General features: G+C 47.3%; 2 protein-coding genes and 1 pseudogene across 8 annotated transcripts in view; 1 reads left to right on the top strand and 2 right to left on the bottom strand.

The window, feature by feature from the left end:
• Window positions 1-592: 592 nt before the first annotated feature.
• RPS16 (ribosomal protein S16) lies at window positions 593-3,113 on the bottom strand. The gene is made up of 5 exons (XM_036346506.1): window positions 3,051-3,113; window positions 2,817-2,918; window positions 1,081-1,177; window positions 923-970; window positions 593-793 (listed from the first exon to the last, which is right to left on the bottom strand). Exons 1-5 carry the CDS (start codon window positions 3,096-3,098, stop codon window positions 648-650), a joined length of 441 nt encoding a protein of 146 aa, XP_036202399.1. The 5' UTR covers window positions 3,099-3,113; the 3' UTR covers window positions 593-647.
• A 7,759-nt stretch (window positions 3,114-10,872) lies between these two features.
• SUPT5H (SPT5 homolog, DSIF elongation factor subunit) overlaps window positions 10,873-24,689 on the top strand; it is a 36,520-nt gene continuing 22,703 nt past the window's right edge. Inside the window, exons 1-6 of one of the 7 annotated variants that reach the window (XM_036345771.1) lie at window positions 10,876-10,926; window positions 11,193-11,270; window positions 11,802-11,876; window positions 18,376-18,541; window positions 23,900-23,965; window positions 24,524-24,535. In XM_036345771.1, coding sequence (XP_036201664.1) covers window positions 11,196-11,270; window positions 11,802-11,876; window positions 18,376-18,541; window positions 23,900-23,965; window positions 24,524-24,535 — 394 coding nt within the window. In that variant the 5' untranslated portion in view covers window positions 10,876-10,926; window positions 11,193-11,195. Of the gene's footprint in view, window positions 10,948-11,187; window positions 11,271-11,801; window positions 11,877-17,579; window positions 17,603-18,375; window positions 18,542-23,899; window positions 23,966-24,523; window positions 24,536-24,689 lie in introns of those variants that run through there. The other 6 variants (XM_036345770.1, XM_036345772.1, XM_036345774.1 and 3 more) reach the window with 6 other exon arrangements.
• LOC118674256 lies at window positions 14,021-15,713 on the bottom strand (annotated as a pseudogene).

Here is a 24,689-nt window from a genome sequence, read left to right as displayed (position 1 = left end):
TGCGGACTGAAGGGTCCCAGGTTCAATTCCGGTCAAGGGCATGTACCTGGGTTGCGGGCACATCCCCAGTAGGAGATGTGCAGGAGGCAGCTGATCGATGTCTCTCTCTCATCGATGTTTCTAACTCTCTGTCTCTCTCCCTTCCTCTCTGTAAAAAATCAATAAAATATATTTAAAAAGAAAATAAAAATAAAATAAAATTCCTTTCCCAGCCCAGTCATGCCCTTAGTTGCTGACTTCAGACTCCACCCAGGCCATCTTTCTTTCTATTCAAGATTATTGATAGTATACATTTCCCCTGCTCTTTCCTGAGGTGCTAACCAGCAGCAAAAGAATTGAAATAAAGCCAAACTCATTGATACCCTACACAACCATTAGCCCCGAAACTCACCATCTCAGCTGTGCCCACACACTCTACTCCTCTGAGGTGCAGGGAAAGGGGCCAGGTCTGCTCCCACCCACCTTCCCACCCATCCACATTAACCCCAGAGTGGTGGCTTATGCAAGGGCTTTAAATCCAGACTGGCAGTGGGTTTGGGGTGCTTCCTGTATTTCTTTTAACCAAAGACTACCACAAAAGATAGCACAATCCTTGAAACCTTAAATTCCATGACCATTGTTTATTATAAAGGTAAACCCAGATGAGCTTATCGGTAAGACTTCTGGTAGCGAGCACGGGCACCAGGACCACCAAACTTTTTGGATTCACAGCGACGGGGATCAGCTACCAGCAGGGTCCGGTCATACTGGATAAGGATGTCTTTGATCTCCTTCTTGGAAGCTTCATCCACATCTGGGGTAAGAAATGGGATAAGATTTAGATGACCACGGAAGCATTCGCCTACTGTCTGGAGCTAAATGCCTGAGCTGGCACTTGACTTGCACCCACCCCCACGCCGATGGGAAGGACCCACTCACTCACATTTCTGGTAATAGGCCACCAGGGCTTTGGAAATGGACTGGCGGATTGCTGTGAGAAAAACACACAAAATAAGGTACATTAGTTTTAAGAAGATCCAGGAGTAGGACCTTGCTCTCAGAGCCACCTCCCACCCATGTTGCCCAGGTCCTTGGACTTACCATAAATCTGGGCCACATGACCACCACCCTTCACACGGACTCGGATGTCCACGCCAGCAAATCGCTCCTTCCCAAGAAGCAGAACAGGTTCCAGCAGCTGGAGGAATGGGGGGGGGGGGGGGGGGCGTGCAAAATGATAGAATTTTAGACCACAATCTGGGCGACTGAGCCACTTCATTGAGCATCCTTCTCTCTCTTCATGTAGCTTCTGCCACCACTAACCTCAAAGTACTAGTGGCTGTGGGAGGGTTGAGCTATCACTACACAGCCAGGAACAGGAAGGAATGGAAGACCGATGAGACTTTTCAAAGAAACCTAAGAAGGCAACCTCCCTGCATCTCAGATTCCCCATCTCAGACTGGTTCTTAAGACTTCTGACTTTTAGCTCAATAGTAAGGAAGCCTTTGCTGCTACCAAAGCTGCCTCAAACAACAAAAGGCACTCTAGGGCTATATCAGGTGCCTTTTCCGGGTTCCCCACCTGAGTTCTCCATCCTCCCTTTGAGCCCCACAGATTTCCAAAGGAATTACAACCACACTGTAATGTGTGCCACACCCTCATTTTGCCAGGCATAAGTATCTTGCATGTGCTTGGACACATTTATTTTACCTACTTTAGGTCTCCCTTCAAACTGCCCCCCATCCTGCCCTGACCCACTCAGATGCCAGAATCCTTGCCTGGGTCCCCTCATCCCAACTCCAAATACTCTGGGAGTAGTGTCTGGTATTAGATCCATTCTGTTTCCCCAGCAGACTGACAGCTCTTTGAGGGCAGGGCCTGGGGCCTTCTGGATCACTGTTGTCCCCAGCACTCACAGGCTGTGCATACAAAGCCTTCAAATAAACTGAAAGAGTAAACCACAATACGTAATGTCTGCTATACCAAGTATCTTAACCCTACCTCTAAATTCTAACTAACCCCGAAATGTGGGTGTTATTCTTTACATTTAAAAGTAATAGACTTTATGGAAGATATTCTAATTTATCCTCACAACAGCTCTTGAAGGTAAAACTTATCCCCATTTTACAGATGATGAACTCAACCAAGGAAGAGTAGTTAGTTGTCTCAACATAGGCTATCAGAGACAGAAATCACACTCCAATCTCAAAGAAACTGAGGCCCCAACAGAGAGGAGCCCCTTCTCAGCCAAGCAAAATAAACCCAAATTCCATTCCTGTTCTTTTAAATCTTACTGAGTACCTACAAAGTCCAGGAGTGGAAACTGTTATCCCTCATTAACTAATTTTGAGAAATCAGGCCAAAAAAACTCCGGTAATGCTCTTGTCTCTTGTCCCCAATTGAGTGGGCTTACAAATATCCGTTTTCAAAGCACCTTCTCAATCTTCAACATTCACTTTATTAAATTTATTGGGGTAATATTGGTTAATAAATTGTTTCAGGTGTACAATTCTGTCGTGCCATCTGCACATTAGACTGTGTGTTCACCACCCCACGCCAAGTCTCCTTCCATCACTATTTATCCTTTTACCCTCTTCTACCTCCCCCTCTAATCATCCAGGTTTTCACTCACTCTAAGCTTTCATCACATCTTCTGTACCCCCAAACCCCACACCATCGCCAAATACCCCATTTTTCTGATCCTAATTCAGCTTCTAAACATCCCTGTTGATACCAGATTCCTCAGTTTCCAAGATCAACGAACTCCAAACCTGCTTATTTCAACATCTCTGTCCAGTCCCCCACTCAACCCAAACGCCCGTCGTCAGTGCCAGCACCTTGTACTGAAGCGTCCGCGGCTCGATCATCTCCAGGGGCCGTCCGTTCACCTTTATGAGGCCGTTGCCCCGTTTGCAGTGCGCCACGGCTGTGGCCGTCTTCTACAGAAAGCGAGGGGAGACACGAGGGCCACGTGAGACCACGGTTCCGGCTCCCGTGTAGGCCCAGGAACCTGCCATCGACCTCTTCCAGACCCCGGCTCCCCCGACCCCTCTCCCCGGCTCCCGGCCCACCTTGCGTCCGAAGACCTGCACAGACTGCAGAGGACCCTTGGACGGCATGACTGCGGGCGTGCACAGAGCTCCTCACCGCGCGGCGCCGACACCGGAAAAGGGAAACGCGGGGCCACCCCGGCGGCTTTACAGGGTGTGCGCAGGCGCCTTGAGCACAGCGTCGCGACGAGGAGGAGCTTTACGGCTGTGGCGGCAGGAGGGCGGATCCTACGAGCGGTGGGCGGGACCTGGAACGAAGGGGCGGGCCTGAAGGGTGTAGTGCGGCCAAAGAAGGGTGAGGAGCACACGCCGTTCTTCACATCTTCAGCCCCCATTGGTCACAGTTCTCATTTGCATGCCGGTCTTTACTAATCTCCCTCCTCCTACCCCAGCGAACACCGGCCCCAAGGCCCCGAGGAAGAGGCCCTTCTTAACCCTCCTCACCCGCAGACTTCCTCCCCAAAGCCTCCCCCACCAGAATCTCCCCTCCGGAGCCGGCAATCAGGCAGGACTCCCAGGTTGAGGATTCAGAGTCCTCCTACCCGCTGGAGCCCACCTTGGAGAGTCCTCTCCCAGAGTCCTTTTCCTCCTGGAGGCCCCTCCCCTAGAACCCACCTTTCACCAGGGTCTCCTCTCCAGAATCCTCTCGGAAGTCCACTCCCCTGCCTGCCTCTTGGGGTCCCTCACTCTGGATTCCTTTCCCTCATCTCCCTCCACTCAGGGGCTTTCTCCCCCATCGTTCCCCCCACAATCTCCTCAGAACCCCCTCCTCCGGAATCTCCCTTTCCCTAATACACCTTCTAGAACCAACCCCCCAGAATCTCCTTTCACAAAATCTTCCTCTCTCTCAGAGCCCGCTCCCTCAAAATCGACCATCCTTAAGAATTTATTTCCCTTCAGAGCCTCCTTTCCCCAGCAACCCGTGTCCTTGGAATTCCTCTCCCAGAATCCTCCTTTCCTTAGAGACCTGCCTCCGGAATCCCTAGATCATCTCCGCGTTCTCTGCCCCCAGGTCTCTCTCCACAGAATTTTCCAGCCCCAGTGCCCCCCGCCCCCACCCCCTCCCATCTAAGCAACCTCAGGAGGGGGTCACCTGCCTTGTTGCCCCCACTCAGGATGCTCCCTTCCCAGCCAGGAGGCTCCTCTAGGCTGTGTGGAGGGAGCCCACTGTTGCCTCAGTTTCTCTGGCAGCACTGGGCCTCGGGTCCAGGGTCCAAAGGGGTGTGGTAATTCACCTTTTGCCTGGAGGCTGAGATGAGGCAGAGGTTGGTGGGCCTAGAGTCCAGCTCCAAAAGGGCAAGAGAGTGAGAGGGAAAGGGGCAGGAGGAAGGGAGCACCCCCAGCATGACCGGGAGGGACACACAGACATAGCCCTAGAGAGGACAGGCACACGTGGAGCAGAAAGACAGGGGCCAAGGGAGAAGAGGAGGAGGAAGGAGACACCTGTCAGTCAGAAAAGACAAGCGATGGAGATTCCGAGACAGAGACCAAACCCTCAGAAAGAGACAGGGACAGGCAGGCACAGAGATCCAAGATCCGGGGGACAAGTAGAAGCAGAAAGGAGACCAAAGACCCCCGTTACACACCTTCAGACACGGATAAGGCCTGGCACAGGATGCCCACACACACACCACACGCTGCTATCTTATGGGCCCGTTTGGGAGCGGAGGAGGCTCCAAACTCTCCAGGCTGATCCTCATGTACTAATCAAGTCTCCTATCTGCCTTGGCGGGGGGTGGGGGGGTGGGGAGGGTGGGGGGGGGTGGAGGGGTTGGGGGGGGTGTCAGTAAGCCCCCAGACTTAGGCCCTCTCTCCTCTAGAGTCACAGTCTCCCCCTGCCTCTTGGAGAGCATTCCCTGAGTATCTGTGGACTGAGTGGAGCTGGACAGGGAGGGAATGGGGCAGTTCCCTTCACCCCCTCCAGTCTTCCAACTTGCTCCCTCTCTCTGTACCTCTTGCTTCCGGGACCCTGGGCCACGGGACTAGAGAAAGCCTGGGGATAGGCAGGGTGCCCATGCGGCCTCTCTGGATCATTCTCCTGCTGGTAAGGCCTTCAGGGGGCCCAGGACCACCCCTCTGTCCTCAGAGCCTTTCTATTTCCTGGTTGCCATCATGAAGATGCTGGTGAGGAGCAGGAGGGGAGAGTCAGCAATCAGGGGCAGGGAGGGGAAGCAGGGGCATGTCTGAGGAAGCTCAGGCTCTCCCACTCCAAGATCTGATTCTCCTTCCTACCTCAGAATTGTAGTGAAACAAAAATGATGGCAGTCTCTGCACCCCAGATGATCTCTTGGTGAGTATTTCATTAGCTTCTTAGTGAAGTTGGAAGTTTAGGAAGAATCCACGAGGCTTGGAAGACACGACTGTTAGCGGCAGAGGCATTGGCACTAGCGTTCTGGGTGTCCAGTCCATGACCCAGCCCCAGTCTTGACAAATATATTTTGTTCACTGCTGTCTCTGAAGTCCAGAACAACGATGGCACACAATAACAAATAATGATGACGATTATAGCTACACGTAGTGTTTACTCTGTGCCACATACTAGTCTAAATGCTTTAAGTATATTAGCTTATTTAACTCTTCACACTGATCCTCTAAGGTGGACAGGGCCATCGTGTGTGTGTGTGTGTGTGTGTGTGTGTGTGTGTGCCTTGTGTGTATGGATGTGAAGGTTGTACACTGCACAAGGATCCCACATACACAAGGATAGTATTCACATCCTGGATATAGTAGTCAATTTTCAGCAGATGGCAGTAAATATCTTTTTTTTTCTAACAAAATAGCACTTGGAAATGTTTTAAGGAATGGATGCCCTTTTCTAACTTACATAGGTACAGTATGGGCTAATGTCAGCCCTCCAAATAGGGATTATTGCCCAGCCGGCAGAGCTCAGTGGTTGAGCGTCGACCTATGAACCAGGAGGCCACAATTCAATTCCTGGTCAGGACGCATGCCCAGGTTGTGGGCTTGATCCCCAGTGTAGGGCATGCAGGAGGCAGCCGACTAGTGACTCTCATCATTGATGTTTCTCTCCCTCTCCCTTCTTCTCTGAAATAAATAAAACTATATATATATATGTTTTTTTTTTTAAATAGATAGGGATTATTCAGAGCTCCCTTTTATGGATGAGAAAACTGATACCCAAAGAGGTGAAATGGACTTGTTCCAGGCCAGAAGTCAGAAACCTTGGGGGTGGGAATTTGGGATCAGGCCCTTGCCCAGAGACACCAAGTCACTCTGTCCCCACAGGTGTGTCCTGCTGAGACTCCGAGCTATGTTGGGTTTGAGGAGGGCCCATCCGTGGGGACTGCTGTGTTCAGGCTACAGCAGCAGCTGGATGCCCTGGGGTCCCGGCTGTGGGTGACAGCCCACGGCCCTTGTCCACCTTGTGAAGACTATCCTCAGAGACCAGTCCCTCTTTTCCTGGACAAACTCTTGGACTTATTACAGGAAGCTTGTGCTCAGGAACTGCCCTCAGATAAGCCTTAAAGGACAGACTCCCTGGTACCAAACCCTAAGCCTTCTCCTTCTAGACCAGAGATGCCCCTGGAGCACTAGAAGCCAAGGGGGAGAGAAGAGAAGATGGGAATTATGATGAGATCTGAAGCCTGAAGCTTCTGACCTACTGGAGCAAGAGATTGGATAACTGGCCCCACCTGCCGCTGTTCTGCCTCTTTCAGATACTCCCTCCTCTCTCCTCTTCCAGGAAGGGACAGAACACTGCACAGGTGCCTTTTTTTTAAACAGGTGCCTTCCCCCCCCCCCCCCCCCATTGATTTTTTACAGAGAAGAAGGGAGAGGAATAGAGTTAGAAACATCGATCAGTTGCCTCTCGCACGCCCCCTACTGGGGATGTGCCCGCAACCAAGGTACATGCCCAGGAATCGAACCTGGGACCCTTGAGTCCGCAGGCCGATGCTCTATCCGCTGAGCCAAACCAGTTAGGGCTGCACAGGTGCCTTTTAACCTCATCCCTAACCCTTAACGACAGGGAGAGTCTTGTGGTTCACATCCCTGGCTGCAAATAATAATTTTTTTTTTTTTAGCTTTTTTATTTATTTATTTATTTTTTATTGCTAAAAGTATTACAAAGGGTATTACATATGTGTCCTCCCCCCCCCCCGCCCTTAACAATCCCCTGGCCGCCGCAAATAATTATTCTGGTGGGTCCTGGACATCTATATTTTTAAAAATTAACTTTAGCCCTGACTGCTGTGGCTCAGTTGGTTGGAACATTGTCCTGTGCAGTTTCCATTCCCAGTCAGGGCACATCCCCAGGTTGCAGGTTTGATCCCTGGTCAGGGTGGATATGGAGGCAATTAATCAATGTTTCTCAAATCAACGTTTTTTTCTCTCTCCTTCCTCTCTCTCTCTCTCAAATCAATTAAAAGTATTTTGTTAAAAATCAACCTTATTGAGATATAATATTTTAAAAATATATTTCTTTATTGATTTCAGAGAGAAAGGAAGAGGGGGAGAGAGAGAGAAACATCAATGATGAGAATCATTGATCGGCTGCCTCCAGCAGGTCCTCTACTGGGGATCGAGCCCGAAACCCAGGCATGTCCCCTTGGCCGGAATCGAACCTGGGACCCTTCAGTCCACAGGCCAACGCTCTAGCCACTGAGCCAAACCAGCTAGGGCGAGATATAATTTATATAGAGTGAAAGGCACCTGTTTTAAGTGTATGTTTCAGTGCATTGGTTTTTTTTTTTTAATCCTCACCGAGGACATTTTTTCCATTGATTTTTATTTTATTTTATTATTATTTTTAAAAAGTATATATTTTATTGATTTTTTTACAGAGAGGAAGGGAGAGGGAGAATTAGAAACATCGATCAGCTGCCTCCTGCACACTCCCCACTGGGGATGCACCCGCAACCAAGGTAAATGCCCTTGACCGGGATCGAACCTGGGGCCCTTCAGTCCGCAGGCCGATGCTCTATCCACTGAGCCAAACCGGTTAGGGCCATTTTATTATTTTTTTTTCCCATTTTATTATTTTTAAAAATATATTTCTTTGTTGATTTCAGAGAGGAAGGAAGAGGTAGAGAGAGATAGAAACATCAATGATGAGAGAGGATCGTTGGTTGGCTGCCTCCTGCACGCCCCCTACTGGGGATGGAGCCCGCAACCCAGGCATGTGCCCTTGGCCAGAATTGAACCCGGGACCCTTCAGTCTGCAGGCGGACATTCTCTCCACTGAACCAAACTGGTTAGGGTAGTGGTCAGCAAACGCATTAGTCAACAGAGCCAAATATCAACAGTACAACGGTTGAAATTTCTTTTGAGAGCCAAATTTTTTAAACTTAAACTATATAGGTAGGTACATTTTTATTAACTTTATTAGGGTACTCCTAAGCTGGCCTTTGCTAAAAACGTCCTCAATCTGAGGGGTCGACCTCAGCGAACATACCCCCACTTCTTCTAATGCCACTTCTTCAAAATAGACTTGCCCAGGCCGAAAACCAACTTCTGCACATGGGCCACGAAGTTTTAATCGCACTGTACGTGCATGCCCGCACGTGGTATTTTGTGGAAGAACCACGCTCAAGAGGCCAAAGAGCTGCATGTGGCTCGCGAGCCGCGGTTTGCCGACCACTGGGCTAGGGCGATCTTTATTTTATTATTATTTTTTTAGTATAGTGTTTTTTAATTTTAATTTTTTTGTTAATCCTCACCCAAGGATATTTTTCCATTGATTTTTAGAGAAAGTGGAAGGGAGGGGGAGAGACAGAGAGAGAAACATTGATGTGAGAGAGACACATTGACTGGTTGAATCAAACCTACAACTGAGGTACGTGCCTTTGACCAGGAATTGCACCCCTGATGTGACCCTTCAGTCCACCGGCCGATGCTCTAATCACTGAGCCAAACCTGCCAGGCCTCAGTGCGTTCTGACAAACTTTTACAACAGGTAGCCACATTTCCATCACCCCAGAGCGCCCCTCACACTCCTTGAAGTCAGTCTCCACCTCCAGTCCTAGGCACTGACTAACCTGCGTTCTGTCTGTAAAGATTAATTTTGTTTCCTCTAGAATTTCATATGAATGGAATCATATCTACATATCCTAATGCTGGCTTCTTTCACTCAGCATAATGCTTCTGAAATGTATTCAAGTGTGTATCAGTAGCTTGTTACTATTGCACTGCATGGATGTGCAGCTACTATTTATCCATTCTCCTTACAATGGATATTGGTTGTTTCCAGTTTGGGGCTATCATTTATATCTCTCTCTCTAATATTTTTATGTATTCTGATGTGCTGCTAGGGCTGAGAGTTGAGAACCACAGATACACCAGGGAAGAATTCTCCACAGGGAGAAAATCAGTGTTCCTTCTCTTTCCTGCAGTAAATGTCTTTCTGCAGAAGTGTCAATAGGCATTTTATACGTGAAATCTTATTTTATTATTATTATTTTAAAAAATTTTATTTATTTTCCCTTTATTAAGATATTACACGTTTTTATTATTTTTTAACTATGTTTTTATTGATTTCAGAGAGGGAGGGAAAGGGAGAGAGAGAAACAATGATGTGAAAGAATCATGGATCGGCTGCCTCCTGCTTGCCCCCTACTGGGGATCAAGCCCACAACCCGGGCATGTGCCCTGACTGGGAATCGAATCCAGGACCCTTCAGTCCACAGGCGACGCTCTATGCACTGAGCCAAACCAGCAAGGGCGTGAAATCTTATTTTAATCTTCACGCAAGGATATGTTTTTATTGATTTTTTTTAGAGAGAGTAGAAGGGGGAGGAGAGAGAGGGTGGAGAGAGAAAGAGAAAGAAAGAAAGCATGAAATCTTATTTTTTTAAAAATATATTTTATTGATTTTTTACAGAGAGGAAGGGAGAGGGATAGAGAGTTAGAAACATCGATGAGAAAGAAACATCGATCAGCCGCCTCCTGCACGCCCCCCACTGGGGATGTGCCTGCAACCAAGGTACATGCCCTTGACCGGAATCAAACCTGGGACCCTTGAGTGTGCAGGCTGATGCTCTATCCACTGAGCCAAACCAGTTAGGGCTGAAATCTTATTTTAAAGAGCTGCTGTGTGAAGGAAGCAAGCTTACAGAAAGGGCACCATTTCTCTAGGGGGGGACTGTTGGGTTGGGGAGTTTGTACTCATGCAGAGATACATCCATGTGCTTTGACTCTGGTAATTGCCTTGTGAGCCTGTAACGGCACTACATTCCCCCGTAACTAACTAGATGTACAGTAAATGTCTGTAAATTGAATCCATGCTTATGAATTAGCATGTGTTCTGAAAGCTTCAAAAGTTTTTTTGCCATCAGGTTGATTTTTCATCTCTCTCCCTCATGCCTGGTTCTCTCTGACACCTCCTGACGAATTATTAATGGACTAATACATAAATTCACATTTAATCAACTTAGGGACACTGCAAACAAAAACAAGGGCTTTGAAGTCACCCAAACTTGGGGAGGAATCTTGGGTCTGACACTTTCCGGTTAGTTAATTTTTCTGACTCCAGTTTCCTCGTCTGCAAAATGGGGCTACCTGCCTCCTAGGAACGTTTTAGAAGGACCATGAGATGAAGTATAACTTATTCGCTAATTTGTTTTGCTAATTCCCTGCGTTCCCTTCTTACGCATGGCACGCCGCGTTAGTGGTCTGGGCTACATTCAAGCACTTACTCTGGGCTGGAAAAGTCCGGGGCCCAGAGGGAATAATTTACCTCCCATTCGACTCTCCCAAGATGTCGGCTCCAGCTTCCACATGAAGACAGCTGTGCCGCTCTCAAGATGGCGACAGGAAGTGCGTCGTTAGGATGCGCCCCGGAAATTTCGCGTTAGGCGAAGCCAACGAGCAGATTCTCGCGAGAGGTCACGTCAGTCCCATCCGGGCGTCGTGTGAACTGCCGCTGGTTCCGAAGGCGGAGGTGGGACCGGAGGGGTGCGGGGTAGGTTGGGTGGCGACAGAGCAAGCCCGGGGGTCGCCGGGAGCTAGGGAGACAGGGAGACCGGGTTTCGGGGTTCTGGAGGTGTAGCGGGTGGTGCAAGGAGGGACCTTTCGGGTTCACGGTTGCCAGAATGAGGCTGCCGGAAGTGCGCTAAGAGGCTTTTTTTTTCTCTCCGGGGAAACAGGCTGGGGGGTGGGGGAATTGGGGGGTACGCTGAGCCCGCCGTCTTTTCCCTGCAAGAACAGAATATGTCGGACAGCGAGGACAGCAATTTCTCTGAGGAGGAGGACAGCGAGCGCAGCAGTGACGGCGAGGAGGCCGAGGTCTGTGGCTGGGACGCGGGGGGAGGCATTGAGGCGGGGACAGGACCCGGGCAGAAAGGCCCCATGGGAGCTCAGGGGGGATCAAAATGAGCCCTGGTTTATGGGACTTTCAGGTTGTCGGGGGAGAGAAGGAGGCAAGCAAGGGACAGGCACTGAGCCAGGGATGCTCCAGGCACAGTGAGGTGACGGTGATGTGGTGAAAATGCTATGGGTTCACTCAGCGAGATAGACCACCGACTCAGAATTTAAATGTCAGAGCCTTTATTAAGCTGGCCAGCTGACCACAGTCACAGCACCCTGCCGAAGCAGGGGCTGAACTGCAGCGCTGACTGCAAGAGTTACATTCTATTATTAAATTCTGTGGAGGCCCAGAGAAAAATGTGTCTTTCAAATTCTGGGCCCCCCAATATGGAGGAAACTCTAGTTATACTTTTCCCAGTCCTTTGTCTCCCAGATTTGGAATGAGACTTCCGGCCTTCTGAGAAAGAAGGCCTGGCCTGATGTCAGTACCTTCCTATCTATGTGTTTTAGGAACAGACAGCACAGCATGACCCGTCTGGCCAAAGCGCCAGATATGCAGCCCAGCACAAAAGGACCAGGCATACAGTAAGCACTCGTTATTAGGTTTTATTTTTAGGCATGCCCAGTCATGCCAGAAACACATTTTTAGTGTATAGAGCAGGGGTGGGCGAACTTTTTGACTGAGGGCCACAATGGGTTCTTAAACTGTACCGGAGGGCCGGAACAAAAGCATGGATGGAGTGTTTGTGTGAACTAATATAAATTCAAAGTAAACATCATTACATAAAAGGATACGGTCTTTTTTTTTTTTTTTTTTAGTTTTATTCATTTCAAACGGATCCCGCAGGCCGTAGTTTGCCCACGGCTGGTAGAATGTGTTAAGCACAATTTTTTGCCCCTGTCAACAAACATTTAAAAAAATCTTTGTCCTTGTGGGGAAAAAAAACACTTTGGCCTTGTGAATGTACATAAATATAATTGATGAGTAAATCATTTAGTAAGCTAGAAGGTATTCTGAAGTAGAGGAGGGGAATAGGAATCCTGGTTGCACTTTGAATAGGGTGGTCAGGGTGAGCATGAGTGGGTGACTTTTGACAAAAGACTTGGAGTGGAGGTGTAAGTCCTGTCATATGGAAGTGTTCCCGTAAGGAGAAACAGCACGTGCAAAGTTGGGAGCGTGTCTGTGGTGTTCAAGAAGTAACAAGAAGGCCAGTTGGGCAGATCAGAGTGAGTTCAACAATAAGAGAAATAAGAAGAATCAGATGGTATATAGGATCTTGAGGGCTGTGGTGAGGAACTTGGCCGTAACTGAGTGAGACAGAGCCATGAGAGTTTTGAGCGAAGGAGGGATGTGATCTAATGTTTTGAAAGGATCAGCTGGTTTTTGGGTCTGTTGACTGTCCCGTTTCAGGAACTGTTAAACATTTCCTGGGATATAACTGATTTCAGATATTCTCTTATTCGCTGTTATCCTCTCTTATTTTTTTAAAATATATTTGTTTATTGATTTCAGAAAGGAAGGGAGAGGAGAGAGAGAGAGAAACATCAATGATGAGAGAGAATCATTGATCGCTGCCTCCTGCAGCCCTCTACTGGGGATCGAGCCCACAACCCAGGCATGTGCCCTTGACTGGTATCAAACCTGGGACCCTTCAGTCCGCAGGCTGATGCTCTATGCACTGAGCCAAGCCGGCTAGGGCCTCTTTATTTCTTTTGTTTATTTCTGATTTACTCATTTGTTGAACAAATAAATGTTTGAGCATTTACACTATTCCAGATACATCTTAGGTGTTGGAGAGAGAGTGGAACAAGGCAAATCTTTGCTTTCATGGAGTTTTGTAGGCAACAGTTACAAACTAATAAACAAAGAAGATGACATGATTATAGGGATTTCATTTGACCTACAGAAATGTAAATTTATTTTGTAAGTTGCTAACACTTGGGCGATTTCAATAAAAATCAAGATTTCCAGCTTTCTGGGAAATTGGGAGGAGCCATCAACCTGAGACTAAGATTGTTCTACACAGTAGCTCTTTGCTCAAGAAGTGGCAGCCCTCTTTAGAGCAGGGAATTTTCTCTAGTTCCAGGATATATCAGTTGCCATTTATCCTCATGCCTGTCTTGTGGCAGATTTATTTTTATTTTTTTAAAAATATATTTTATTGATTTTTTTACAGAGAAGGAGGGAGAGGGATAGAGAGTTAGAAACATGGATGAGAAAGACATTGATCAGCTGCCTCCTGCACACCCCAACTGGGAATGTGCCCGCAATCAAGGTACATGCCCTTGACTGGAATTGAACCCGGGACCCTTCAGTCTGCAGGCCGACGCTCTATCCACTGAGCCAAACCGGTCAGGGTCTTGTGGCAGATTTAAAGAAAAGGAAAGATTTCTTATACCTGTTGGTGGAGAGTAGACATTTGATTGTCAATCCCTGTGCCCTTTGGAAAGCCCTCAGCTTCCGCTGAAGAGTTGGAGGAATTGGGATATCATGGTGGGGTCGGGGCAAGTGGGAAATGCCAGGAAGGGCCTTTGCTCCAAGTTGTAGTGCTGGGTCAGGGCTTCAGGATACTTTGCTTCTGGTGAAAGCCTGATGGTAATGAGACCGGGATCCTCGGTTCCTTTTCCTGGCTGGGGTAGTCTGGTTTGTACTGTGCAGGTCTCACTTCCCTAACACCACGCTAGGCAGGCTCGCCTGCTGTCACTAGGTGAGGCGGAAGGGTAGTGCCTTACTGCCAGAGATTGGACTGGATGGGCTTTTCCGACAGCCAAATGTTGGCATGGCCCTTGAAGGACGGGGTCCTGTGGATAGACATGTAGGGATGGTAAATAATGGGCCACTTACTGGAGGGATCAGTTGGTTCACTATGCTCAGCTTCAGTAACTTGCTCAGTCATTCAACAAGTGTTCCTTGAGTTCCTGTCATGTCTGGATCACATAGCCTTTCTCATGGAGCCCTCTGTTTTGGGGTAGAGAGTTTCATAAACAGGGATGGTTGCTGAGGGGGATGCTTAGAACAGATGGTGTAAGCACGTTCAAGTCCTGAGGTAACACAAAGATAGTAAGTAGTGGGGGCTCTCTCTTCAGGGAGTGGAAAGAAGGCTTTGCTGGGACTGTGCCAAGGGGATGATGACAGGATTTCTAGAAATTATGCTGTGATTCTTATAGTTTGAGTTGTTAAAATGTGGGGCTTTGCCCTAGCTGGTGTGGCTCAGTTGGTTGGAGCATTGTCCCGTACACTAGAAGGTGGCGGGTTCCATTCCAGTAAGGGCACATACCCAGGTTGTGGGCTCAATCCCCGGTCTGGGCGTGTGCTGGAGGCAACTGATCAATGTTTCTCTCTTCCTCTCTCTTTCAAAAAAAGTGGGGCTTTGTGGGCTAGTTAGGATTATGTGTTAAGCAAATACTTGTTTTTTCGGGGAAGGGTGATTGAATTCAACAAATATTTATTGAGTGCCCATTATGCGTTAGATATTGTTCCAGGTACTTGGTACACAGCAGAGAACAAAACAAAGGTCCCTGCCCTCATGGAGTTTACAGCCTAGGGCTTATGACCACTTTGCCTGCTTGCTGTCTGTGACCGTGGACAAATCTTTCCTTAGCTATCCAATGTGGGAAGAAGCAGGCCTGGACCACACATGGTAATGTATCTGGTGCACTGTAGATGCCAAACAGATACCACCTCCAACCCACTACCCAAAAATAGGTCAGGCTGGAAGTTGAGTTTTAATAATAAAATACAAGGGGGGAGGGTAGAGGGAGTGCAGCCAGGTGGTCTGGTGTGCTGCTGCGCAGGGTCTGGGCTGTCTACATAAACTGCTGCTGCTGCCTTACTGTCAGGGTCCTTGGCCTTCTCTGTAGCTGCCAGTGTTTTCTCCTTTGCCTTCTCCTTGCCTGTCTCAGCAAAGGTTTTGGAAGGAGCCTGGCCTTGCAGTTTGGCCAAGATGTATGCAAAACCCTTTATTGTCTTGGTCACTTTGCTTTTGAATGGGATAAGACCAAATTCTGGAGATGCCAGATGAGCTAGTGGAGACCCAAGCTTCCTGGTGGATTTCGGTCCAGCCGCTGTTTATCAAGAGTTCACACAGTAAACAAATTGCTCCTCCACAGCCATCAGCCAGGCGTAGTTGACGTTCTAGATGACGGTGGTCATGGTCTGGTCACAGTAGAATCCTCCAGGATGTATACTGAGTGAGCAACATTGGCAGGAAATACTCACTTGGCCCAGTGGGGCATCCTGTTGGTCTTGGTCAGGAATCTCTGGGACAGGAGCTTCTTCTGGTCAGGGATCACCTCCCGGAGCACTGTGTCTTCAGTCAGGACATGTTTGCTAGAGGGATTTGGGCACTGCTGCCAGAAGGCAGCAAACACTTGGTCCCAGGAACTCCAGAGCACGCTCTGGCTCAGGAAACACTTCACCATTGTCCCAGTGGGGTAGGATCAGCACCCAAAGCAGCAACAGGGTTGCAGAGCCCACGAGGCACACAGTGGCCAAGCCACGGCTTGGGGCATGTCTGCCAGGCACATAGCTCAGTCATCACTCCACTGCGCCCCACCAGCTGCCACTGCCATGAGTTGCCAGGCGCAAACATTTCTAAAGTTGTTTTCTGTCCCAGGCCTGGGCTGGGTGATGTTGGGGACTCCGTGATGCCTGAGATAGCCTGGGCCCTGCTCTCAGTAGTCAGGGCCTAGATGGAGGAAGCCCAGAGGATGTGCCTAGCTTTACTTAGGGTATGAGGGGGAGAGGGCAGGCATGACTTCCTGGAAGGCAGTGGGTATTACTATTTTTAAGTATATTTTTATTGATTTCAGAGAGGGAGGGAGAGAGAGAGAAACATCAGTGATGAGAGCAAATCATTGATAGGCTGCCTCCTTCATGCCCTCCACCTGAGATTGAGCCTGCAACCCGGGCACGTGCCCTTGACTGGAATTGAACCTGGGACCCTTCAGTCTGCAGGCCGACGCTCTATCCACTGACTCAAACCAGCTAGGGCGGGGGTGGGTATTTTGATTGAAGTAAGAATGAGAGGCAGAGGAGAATGGTGGTGTTTTGTAAAAAATATATTTTTATTGATTCAGAGAGGAAGGGAGAGGGAGAGAAATAGAAATATCAGTGATGAGAGAGAATCATCAATTGGCTGCCTCCCTACATGCCCCCTACTGGGGATTGAGCCCACAACCCTGGCCTGTGCCCTGACCAGGAATAAGAATCATGATCTCCTGATCCATAGGTCAACGCTCAACAACTGAACTACACCAGGTAGGCTAAAATTATTATTATTTTTAATCCTCACCAAGGATATGTTTTTATTGATTTTAGAGAGAGGGAAACATCAGTATGAGAGAGAAAACATCGATTGATTACCTCTTGTACGTGCTCAGACCGGAGATTGAACCTGCAATCTTTTTGGTGTTGGGCTGATGCTCCAACCACTGAACCATCTGGCCAGGGCAGGGGCTTATTCTTTACCTGAGGTTTGAGGGGAGCAATGGCCATGTTATAAGCAGGGGACCAAATGATTAAATTCATGTTTTAGATCATAGTTTCCCAAGACTATAGATGCACTCTAGGTTTGGGGTGGTAGTGAAGAAGAAATGCTATAGGTGGAATAAGGACAAGACCTTCAGCCACATGGAATCATCAAGTGAAAAAATTTTTTGTTTTTTTCTTCAGTTTAGTTTGTGTCCTATCTTTTGATTGGGTCATAGAAATTGGCATAGAAAAAGTTTCACTTTGGTGCTACTGTGTCTCTGGCAACCTTTCTGAAATTTCTTAGTCTCTATTTATCAGGGAGAACAGGACTTTGGCTTAGAGTCTACAGCAAGCAAAATATCATGCTGAGACTTAACATTGTCTTGCTCATATCTTTATGGTTATTTTCTATTTATGACAAGATAACCTTCAAAATTTTTTATTATGAACTATTTTAAAACAAACATTTCTCTTGTAAAGTAAGTAAAAATGTAAGTGAATTTAAAGAAAATATCAGACAAATGGGTTGTACTGATGTGGACATGGCAGGAAGTTATAACATTAATGAGGAAAATATTACAGTTGGGGGAACACTGTTTTGTATGGATCACTGCCTTCTGTGACTGGTATGGGAAGAGAGATTATAGGCCAAGAGACCAGAAAGAAGGCTGGGCAGGGATCCAAGTTTTAGAGGGCAATGTTCTGGACTAGAATAGGGGCTGTGGGGATGAGAAAGAAGGGATGCATGGGAAGATGAAGTTCAAAAAGCAGAAGGGTCATGACTTTGATGCCTAATGGGAACTAGAAGACCAGCACCAGTCTTGGGGAAGACATGAAGGTCAGTTTGGGATTTAATATGAAGGACTCAGAGGACATCTTGGGGAAGCATCCAGGAAGCTGCTGGCATATGGTGGTTTTTAGTTCTGGAAAAAGGGGGGACTGGAGACAGATGGGGCGTCATTTGCAGAGAGAGGAACTGAAGTTGTGGAAGGTAAAATGGCCAGGGAGGGAGTGTATGGCGTGAGAAACAAAGTGGTCCCTTGAGGGGTGAACAGAGTAAGGGACCTGCAGAGGGGCAGTCAAAGAGGTTGGAGAAAAGCCAGGAGAGCATAGTGTGACCGATGCCAAGGGAAGAGCATATTGGTAGGGAGGGGAGCATATTGAGATGTCTTGTAGGTAAGGACCAACCAAAAAGTGTCTACAGAATTAGCAGCAAGAGGTGGTTAATTTGAGCACTGTGGCCTGGAAACAGAAATATGGGAGCTATTGGCACAGACATGTCTTTCACAGCCAAGAGAGTGGGTGAGATGGCACAGGGAGTTGTAGAGTACAGAGAGCCAAGTACCAAACCTCATGGAGCTAACAAATTGAAAGGCCTGGTGGGGGCTAGCAAGGAGGTCTAGTGGAGGGAGGAGTCCAGATCAGCTCCCAGATATTGGTCAGGTAGATGGTGGTGCTGTCACTGAGAGGATGGCTACCAGAGAGACCTGGCCAGAGTGGAAGGGTGTGCACACAGAGCAGAGTGGGCTGCAGGCACATTTGTGGGGAGGGAGACTGGTATCTGTTTTGGGGTTAAAGAACTCTGGTGTCCCATCCCTTCTGTCTCTGCAGGTAGAGGAGGAGCGGCGGAGTGCAGCAGGCAGTGAGAAGGAGGAAGAGCCCGAGGAAGAAGAAGAGGAGGAAGAGGAGGAAGAATATGATGAGGAAGAAGAGGAAGAAGATGATGACCGGCCTCCCAAGAAACCCCGTCATGGTGGCTTCATTCTGGATGAGGCTGGTATGTCCCAGGGCTGGCGAATGCTGAGCAGAGGCTGGATTTCCACTTCAGTTCTATTTCTTGAATGTACTTAAAACAACATTTGGTAAATGTCAAACACAATGGTAGGATGGTATGTGGAGCCCCCATGTTCCATCACCTTGTGTCAACAATTAGCAGCTTAGTCCAGCCAATGTAGCTTAGTGGTTGAGGGTCAACCTATGAACCAGGAGGTTATGGTTCGATTCTGGGTTGGGGCACATGCCTGGGTTGCAGGCTCAATCACTGGTGGGGGGCGTGTAGGAGGCAGCCGATTGCTGATTCTCTCTCATCATTGATGTTTCTGTCTCTTCCCCTCTTCCTTCCTCTCTCTGAAATCGATAAATATGTATTTTTTAAAAACCAAATATGCCCTGGCCAGTTTGGCACAGTGGATAGAGCGTTGGCCCGAAGTAGGGTCCTGGGTTTGATTCTGGTCAAGGTCACGTACCTTGGTTGCAGGCTCAATCACCAGCCCTAGTCGGGGAGCCATGCGGAAGGCAGCCAATTGATGTGTGTCTCTCACATCAGTGTTTCTCTCTCTCTCTGTCTTTCCCCTTTTCTTCCACTCACTCTAAAAATCAGTGGAAAAACATCCTCAGGTAAGGATTAACAACAATAAAAACAAAAAAACAGTTAACAGTACCAGCTTGTTTTGCTTATTCCTTCTCACTCCACTCACTGTTGGATGATGTTGAAGCAAATCCCAAATACATAATTTACATAATTTTACCCCCAAATATTTCTGTGTGTGTATGTGTGTGTGTGTGTGTGTGTGTGTGTGTGTATATATTCCTAAAAGATAGGTCCTTTTATTTTATTAAAATTTCTTTTTTAAAAGAAATATGTTTTTATTGATTTTAGAAAGAGAAACATCAGCATCTATCTGCTGGCCCCCCCCCCCCGCCCCCCCCCGGGATTGAGCCTGCAACCTGGACATGTGTCCTAACTGGGAATCAAACTGGGGACCTCTTGGTGCATGGGTTGATGCTCAACCAGTGACCCACACCAGCCAGGCTTAATTTCTTTCTTTTTTTTTTTTTAAATATATTTTTATTGATTTTTTACAGAGAGGAAGGGAGAGGGAAAGAGAGTTAGAAACATCGATGAGAGAGAAACATCGATCAGCTGCCTCCTGCACATCCCCTACTGGGGATGTGCCTGCAACCAAGGTACATGCCCTTGACCGGAATCAAACCCGGGACCTTTCAGTCCGGAGGCCGACGCTCTATCCACTGAGCCAAACCGGTCAGGGCAAGACTTAATTTATTTTTAAAATGAATTGATTTAAAATAATTAAAAGAAAATTTTTTAGAGAGAGAGATACTGATTTGTTGTTCCACTTATTTATGCATTCATTGATTGTTTCTTGTATGTGCCCTGAGGATTGAACCTGCAACCTTGTCATATGATTATAACACTGTAGCCAATTGAGCTACCTACACAGGGCTAGGTAGGTCCTTTTAAAACACACAGTCACAATACCATTATTACCCTTTAAAAAACTGACAATACTCTGTGCTTGTCATAGAAAGCTCAGATGATCTAGAGATAGACAACAGGACAGTGTAGTAGAGGCCAACAGATCTTGGTCCCTCTTGGCCTGGCTTTGCTTTTTTCTCCATGTGACTCTGGGCAAGTTGCTATATGTCTCTCTGAGCCTCTTGTCCCCTCTGTACAAAGGGGACACACAGCTCTTCCTACTTCAGCAGGGATAATTTAAAAAAAAAAAATTTTTTTTTTATTGATCTCAGAGAGGAAGGGAGTGGGATAGAGAGAGAAATATCAGTGAGAGAGAATCATTGATTGGCTGCCTCCCGCACGCCCCCTACTGGGGGGCGGGGGGGGGAGGATCAAGCCTGCAACCCAGGCATGTGTTCATGGTCGGAGTTGAACCTGGAACCCTTCAGTCTGTAGGCTGACTCTGTCCACTGAGCCAAACCAGCTAGGGCTCAGCAGGGATAATTTGAGGATTTGGGAGACCATGCATATAAAGCATTTAAGGTTGATGGCAACCCAAAGTGTAATGCCCAGCCTAGAGTGGGGCTTTAGACAACAGGGTGGTTTTTTATTTACATTTATTTAGGCCCACATTATATATGCTGTTCTGTAAACTGCTTTTCTCACTCAATGCTTGTGGCGGTGGATATAACATAAATAATTTAGGTTGAAAAGTTAATTGGGCCCTGACTGGTTTGGCTCAGTGGATGGAGCGTTGGCTTGCGGACTGGAGGGTCCCAGGTTCGGTTCCGGTCAGGGGCGTGTGCCTTGGTTGCAGGCACATCCCCAGTGGGAGGTGTGCGGGAGGCGGCCGATCGATGTTTCTCTCTCATCGATGTTTCTGGCTCTCTGCCTCTCTCCCTTCCTCTCTGTGGAAGATCAATAGAATATATTTAAAAAAAAAAAAAAGTTAATTGGTGTTAAAGTTTTCTGAACAACCTCTAACACCTAAGTGTTCAGTATATGTTAGCTACTATCATTATCACTGAAATAGCTACTTTTTCCACTGGCTGCATAGTGTTTCATAATGTGTTTTATTTATTAACCAGTCTCTTGTTAGACATTGAAGTTTCCATTTGTCAGTATTTTTATTTTTGAATATATATTTTATTGATTTTTTACAGAGAGGAAGGGAAAGGGATAGAGAGTTAGAAGCATTGAGAGAGAAACACCAATCAGCTGCCTCCTGCACACCCCCCACTGGGGATGTGCCTGCAATCAAGACACACGCCCCTGACTGGAATTGAACCCGGGACCCTCCAGTCTGCAGGCCGACATTCTATCCAGAGCCAAACCGGTCAGGGCCATTTGTCAGAATTTTAAGTAGCACTGTTGTGAGCATCTTCATGTATTTTGACACACATATGCAAGTTATTATCTAGATCAGGGGTCTTAAATTTTAGATCCATAGTCTGGTAAAGTCTATGGATCTGTTTTTAGAGTTATGTTTTAAAATGTGTAAAGCAAAATACATAGGTTTCCAAAGAGAACAACTATATTAAAACAGTGTCGAACTATTAAAAGAACATCATTAACACATTTAATTAACTATGTTTAGTGGAGGGAGGGTCTGGTAAGAATCTAATTTTGAAGTAGCAATGAGTGAATGATTTTGATATATCTGTAGCTGTAATACCAGATTTCACTGCCAATACTACTATGGTTTGTTGTCATTATTATAATTGATGGGAAATGCTAAGTTTCAGTTAGTGAAAATGATTTTTTCATCTAACACATACCTCACAGATTTTTACATGGTAAATCCCTACAAGTGAAATTGCTGGGCAAAGAGGAGGCATATGTTTTAATTTTAATTTTTTTTTTTAAATATGTTTTATTGATTTTTTTTTACAGAGAGGAAGGGAGAGAGATAGTCAGAAACATCGATGAGAGAGAAACATCGATCAGCCGCCTCCTGCACATCCCCCACTGGGGATGTGCCCGTAACCCAGGTACATGCCCTTGACCGGAATCGAACCTGGGACCTTTCAGTCCGCAGGCCGACGCTCTATCCACTGAGCCAAACCGGTTTTGGCAAGGCATATGCTTTTAAAGCTTTTGATAACTGTGGCCAAATATCAGCCTCTGAAAAAGTCACTAGCTGATGCTCTCACCAGCCATACATGAGAATACTTGATTTCCCCACACCCATGTAAAGGGGAGTGACTTGGAACACCACCCTCCATTTTCTGGGGACTCTCTTACCCCAGGGGAAAACAGCAGAGGGGCAGAAGAGGCTCTGGGTGTTCCTGTTCTCGGAGAGCTTCGGTCCGTTCTCAAAGGCTGAGGGGCAGGGAGTCCTTGCTTAGAGAAAAGGTCTTAGATAGCAGATGGGCCCAAATCAAGAGAAAAGAATGGATAATATGCCATATGACCAAGATGTGGGCCACTAGGGATACTTATGCGTAGGTGATGGGAGTGTTTGGGTTACTGACTTTTTTTAATATATATTTGTATTGATTTCAGAGAGGAAGGGAGAGGGAGAGAAAGATTGAAGCATCATGGATGACAGAGAATCATTCATCGGCTGCCTCCTGAGTGCCCCCTAACTGGAGATCAAGCCCGCAACCCGGAATCAAACCTGGGACACTTCAGTCCACAAGCTGACGCTCTATCCACTGAACCAAACTGGCTAGGGCGGTCACTGCCTATTAAAAGGCTATATGCGTGGCTGTACTCATTAATGTTTAACGTGCAGGGTTTCTTTGATCCAGCAGTTCCTTTTTAGGAATTCACCTACAGTTAAACTCACAGAGATACATAAAGACATGAAGACAAAGACACTTGCTGCAGTCCTATTTGCAATTACAAATGTTTGGTGATGTAAATGTTCATTGATGATAAGGGCCTGGAAAAACAAATTATGGAGCAGAAATCAGACAGCGTATGAGGCATGTGCTGCTATGCAAGAGGTCCAAGGTAGTGTTACTGCTCAGAAAAAGGAAGCTGCAGAACAGTGTTTTAAAAAATTGTGTGTGTGTGTGTGTGAGAGAGAGGGAGAGAGAGAAAGAATAGTGATGGGGGTTTCTTATATATGCACAAATTATTTCTGGACAAGAAGTATTACAGAGTTACCTCTGAAAAAGAAGACTGAGATGGTGGGGGTTACAAATGGGAGGGAGACGTGCTTTACACTTACGTCATCTGTACACTTTGTGTTTTTTCATCATGTGCTAGTATCACCGTTGTTGAAGTTTTTAGTGTAATAATTTGATGCATACAGAAGAGTATTTGTAATGTATTGAAGTGATTAAATGCATAGATAGACCCTGAAGCTAGGCTGCCTCTCAGGTACCAGTTGAGAGTCTTTGGGCAAGTTAGATAACCTCTCTGGGTCTCAGAGCCCATATAAAATTGGAGCAATGATAACTCTCTTAGGGTTTCCAGGAAGATTCAGTGAGGAATCTGTAGCAGGTACGCAGAGCAGGGCAGGGCACATAGTACAATCTCAATAAGTGGTAGCCATTATAATGTAAGAGCATAATAATAAAATCAATCAACCATGAATTCTGTCTTTAAAAAACAATGACATACCTGTCTTCCCTTGATAGTTGAGAGGAAACTTTTCTGCTTGCTTACTTAGATCTTTCTTTCTAAGATAGATCTCTAGGTGGGATTGAGGGGAGGGGTGGTTTAGAGCCAGGGCGATTTGTATAAGGAGACCTGACCCTGCTGCTTGGAGCAGCCCTATGGCTTCAGGGAATATCTCACCTCTCTGAGCCTCAGTATCCTGATCTGGAAGATGGGGGTTTGTTGTGCCCATCTCCCAAAGGAGTTTTCCTGGAAGCTGTTGTCATGAGGTTCCCCCTGCTGGCCCCTGACCACTTGGCCTTGTTTCAGATGTGGACGATGAGTATGAGGATGAGGACCAATGGGAAGATGGAGCAGAGGACATCCTAGAGAAAGGTGTGTGTGGGCCCCCCTCTAGAAGACCACTAGGGGATGTGACCCAGGGGGTCTTGAGAGCCCGTCCTGCACCCCCATGCCCTGCAACATCCCAACCCCCACCCTCCTCACCTCGCTTCTTTCTGTCCTTGCCAGAGAGATCAGCTAGCTCTGTACCCTTTTCCTTTGAGGCCCATGAGTTGGGGGGTGGGGGCTATAGAGTGGTAGGGTTGTGGGGAGAGGACTCTGGGATCCCAGGGCCCCAGTAAATCCTTTCTGGGGGTTATAGGGTGGGTGTTCCCTGTCCCAAGATACCCCCCACTTCCTGGGCCAGTGCCCCCCCCTTCCCTGTTATTTTCCGTTTTGTGCGCCTCATACATTTCGGCTTCTTCCCCAACCACCTGGTGCCTGGCCTTTACTTTTGATTTTCAACCTTCTGTGCCCCTCCCTTCCCCTTCCCCCAACCCATTGGTTGATTTTGCTGCTATAATTTGGCTCATACTTTGTCTGCCCTCGCCCACCACCACTACCACCACCACCACCACCACCACCACCACCACCTCCTCTTCCTCCAAGTAGAAGAGATTGAAGGTAAGAATCTGAAAAGTGTGATTCCTCAATCCTCCTCCCATATCCTGACATCTCTTTCCTGCCCTTGACACCCTCCCTCATCCCTGATCCCTGTTCGTCCCTGGGGTCTTTCTCTCATGTTAGGGTCCAGAGTAAGGGGGTTCTGGGTCCGGCC

Source organism: Myotis myotis, unplaced genomic scaffold (assembly GCF_014108235.1).
Source record: "Myotis myotis isolate mMyoMyo1 unplaced genomic scaffold, mMyoMyo1.p scaffold_m19_p_19, whole genome shotgun sequence".
Lineage (NCBI taxonomy): Eukaryota > Metazoa > Chordata > Mammalia > Chiroptera > Vespertilionidae > Myotis > Myotis myotis.
The sequence above is the reverse complement of the archived record's forward strand: the minus strand, read 5'-3'. Positions and strand labels throughout refer to the sequence as shown.